At 47.7% G+C, this 3,235-nt stretch overlaps 1 protein-coding gene across 2 annotated transcripts in view; it reads left to right on the plus strand.

Moving 5' to 3' along the window:
• The window catches only part of SLC25A20 (solute carrier family 25 (carnitine/acylcarnitine translocase), member 20), a 56,997-nt gene extending 53,818 nt beyond the window's left edge, over nt 1-3,179 (plus strand). Inside the window, exons 6-9 of one of the 2 annotated variants that reach the window (XM_011939130.1) lie at nt 489-561; nt 912-1,021; nt 1,482-1,606; nt 2,340-3,179. In XM_011939130.1, the coding sequence (XP_011794520.1) occupies nt 489-561; nt 912-1,021; nt 1,482-1,606; nt 2,340-2,402 (371 nt within the window). In that variant the 3' untranslated portion in view covers nt 2,403-3,179. Of the gene's footprint in view, nt 1-488; nt 562-911; nt 1,022-1,481; nt 2,136-2,339 lie in introns of those variants that run through there. The other variant, XM_011939129.1, reaches the window with a different exon arrangement.
• Nucleotides 3,180-3,235: the final 56 nt, after the last annotated feature.

The following is a 3,235-nucleotide window of genomic DNA, read 5'->3' on the forward strand; positions in this document are numbered from 1 at the left end:
AGTAGAGATGGGGGTTTCACCATGTCGGACAGGCCGTGATCCGCCCGCCTTGGCCTCCCAAAGTGCTGGTATTAAAGGCATGAGCCACTGTGCCCGGCCCATTTTTATATTTTTAGTAGAGACAAGGCTTTCGCCATATTGGCCAGACTGGTCTCAAATTCCTGGCCTCAGGTGATGTACCCGCCTCGGCCTCCCAAAGTGCTGGGATTACAGGCATGAGCTACCATGCCTGGCATTTTTTTTCTTTTTAATGCTTTTTTAGTCTACATAAATTACTACTGTAGGCTAATGTTTAGAAAGCAAATAAATTGAACCAAATCACCCAATTAAAAAACAATTTTACTAATAATTCAGGCCAGGTGCAGACCTCCTGGCCTCAAGCAATCCCCCTCCCTCAACCTCCTAAATTGCTGAGATTACAGGTGTGAGCCACCATGCCTGGCGAAGAGTTTATGTACTTTAATTCACCTCTTTCTTGCCACTAACAGATGTCCCAGCTAGTGGAATGTATTTCATGACATATGAATGGCTGAAAAATATCTTCACTCCAGAGGGAAAGAGGTGAGGAAAATAGAACTTGGAAGCTACTTTCCCTGGTCATGTATGTGTTGCTCTCTCCTGTGTGTGAATCTGAAAGTAGTAGTTGTTGTTCCTGGCTCCATATCTGCTTTCCTCTTGTGGCTGCTGAGGTCCAGCTAGCTCTTCTTACTCTGTGCCTCAGCCAGTGGAGCAAATATTTGAAACAGGCGCATGAAACCTCCTTCAAGGGGTGCCAGCAGCACTGGCCTTATACCTCCTTCTTCCATCCAGTTTCTGCTTCTCTGTAACTGCCCTGTCTGCCACAGGCAGGATAGTCTGAATGCCACTCTCACAGCCTTTGTCTAACTGGGGCTGTTGTTGGTGTTATACAGGGTCAGTGAGCTCAGTGCCCCTCGGATCTTGGTGGCTGGGGGCATTGCAGGGATCTTCAACTGGGCTGTGGCAATCCCCCCAGATGTGCTCAAGTCTCGATTCCAGACTGGTGAGTGGAAGGTAGTGGGGTGGACAGGGGCAGAGTGGGTCCCCAGCACTGGCTAATCCTGGGGTACAAAGCTCATAGGGCCCTAGGGATACTCACTCTCCATGGCAGTACCCAGCATCTGCCTGACCAACATTCTCCCTCACAGTCATTTGCATTCTAGGAACCCTAGACTCATTTTCATGACAGCCTAAACACAAGGTAAGTGTGATAAGAAGTCAAGTCTACTCTTCCTCCCCCACATGAACAGAAGGGCTGTTTCATTCTTCTTCCCTCTTTTCTACTCCCTTGGCACAAGTAATTCAGGCATTTGTGTATTTGTCCCAAGGTGAACTGTTTTCTATGGACTGGTCCCAGATGACCTGCAAAATGTCCTTTTCCTGTGCTAGTCCTGACCCTTCAGGAAGACTTAACTACTAGTTTCTCCTTCCTGAAGCCTTAAAAATTGGGTTCTGCCCCACAGCACCTCCTGGGAAATACCCTAATGGTTTCAGAGATGTGCTGAGGGAGCTGATCCGGGATGAAGGAGTCACATCCTTATACAAAGGGTTCAATGCAGTGATGATCCGAGCCTTCCCAGCCAATGCGGTGAGTAGCTGGCAGGGCTGTGCTTTCCCTCTGGGGCTTAGAGCAGGGTGCATGTGGTCTGACTTTTGCTTGTTCCTGGGATAGGACTGGGGTCTCAGTTTTACCAAAGCCCTATCTTCAGCCAGAGCATTCCTTATTTGCTCCCTTCCCTGAAGCTGTCAGGAGGACTTGCCTTTGGGGATCTCTGAGGTGAGGGGCTTTGATTTCCTGACCTGGCCATTAGAAGTGGGCAGTTGTGAGGCCAGGCATGGTGGCTAGTGCCTATAATCCCAGCACTTTGGGAGGCTGAGGCAGGTGGATCATCTGAGGTCAGGAGTTTGAGACCAGCCTGGCCAACACAGGGAAACCCCATCTCTACTAAAAATACAAAAATTAGCTGGGCGTGGTGGCAGGTGCCTGTAATCCCAGTTATTCAGGAGGCTGAGGCAGCAGAATTGCTTGAACAGAGGAGGCAGAGATTGCAGTGAGCCGAGATCGTACCATTGCATTCCAACCTGGGTGATGAGCAAAACTCTGTCTCAAAAAAAAAAAAAAAAAGAAGTGGGCAGTTGTGGGATATAAATTTTCTTCTCCTCTTAGGAATGAGAGAGCAGTGTTTGCATCCTTGATGTGGAGTGGGTGTGGGGTTAGGGAGGGGCTCTGGTCCTGACAGGGCCAGCAAAGCATAGAGCTTTGAATAGTCTATGAATAGTTATTCCTGCTGGCTTTTTTCTTCTTCCCAACCCCTTCTCAGGCCTGTTTCCTTGGCTTTGAAGTTGCCATGAAGTTCCTTAATTGGGCCACCCCCAACTTGTGAGGCTGAAGGCTGCTCAAGGCTGCTAGAAGCTGTCGCTGTCGCTGAGGAGAAGAAGTAGTGAACAGAACTAAGCAGTCTCGGAGGGCAAGGGGAGGGGAATGGTGGGATCAGAGCCCTGTGCATGGACTTGGTGAGACCTTTACCTTAATGACATCCTGTACCTTGTATAACTTTGTGTCACTTTGAAACTTGAATTCATTCTCATCAATTTAAGGGATCTTAAAAGGATTTGGAAATGGAACAAGTAGCTTCTAGACCAGATACTACCTGTGGCAAGAATGCTGCCTACCAGTTGACTGCTGGTCCTACCACACCCAAAGAAAAAGAGAGAATCTCAGGTTCTCACTGGAGGCACTGTGCAGATTTTCCACCAGATCACCAGGAGCTGAGATCTTCTTCAGTCCCTAGCCAGGAATACCCATTTGATTTCCAGGGTGCCATCTAATCCTGGGCTGTACCTGTGGATCTGGACTTGAGGCCCACCCCTGTGTCCAAGTGGACTAGGTATATATGCCTAGGAGAAGGTAGACTGTTAATCGTTGGATTTTGATTTTTTTTTTTTTTTAAACGCATGCAAGTAATCAAAAGTAAAACTAGAGTAGCCTGATTTTCTGGGAGCAGGTGGAGAACTTTCCCTCCTACACAGTGAGGACAGTCCCAGTCTGCTGGGATAAGTGAAAAAGCCCAGGATGTAGGAAGGTCCTTTTTACATACTCTTTTCTCATGAGCGCTCCCTATTTTAACAAGAAACAATAAACATTGTTTCTAATTTTTGCATTGTGTTATATTTTCTTCTTTTGATTCTGGGACATTTCAGTAGGCAGCCTGTGGCC

Source organism: Colobus angolensis, unplaced genomic scaffold (assembly GCF_000951035.1).
Source record: "Colobus angolensis palliatus isolate OR3802 unplaced genomic scaffold, Cang.pa_1.0 Scaffold18, whole genome shotgun sequence".
In the NCBI taxonomy this organism is placed as follows: domain Eukaryota; kingdom Metazoa; phylum Chordata; class Mammalia; order Primates; family Cercopithecidae; genus Colobus; species Colobus angolensis.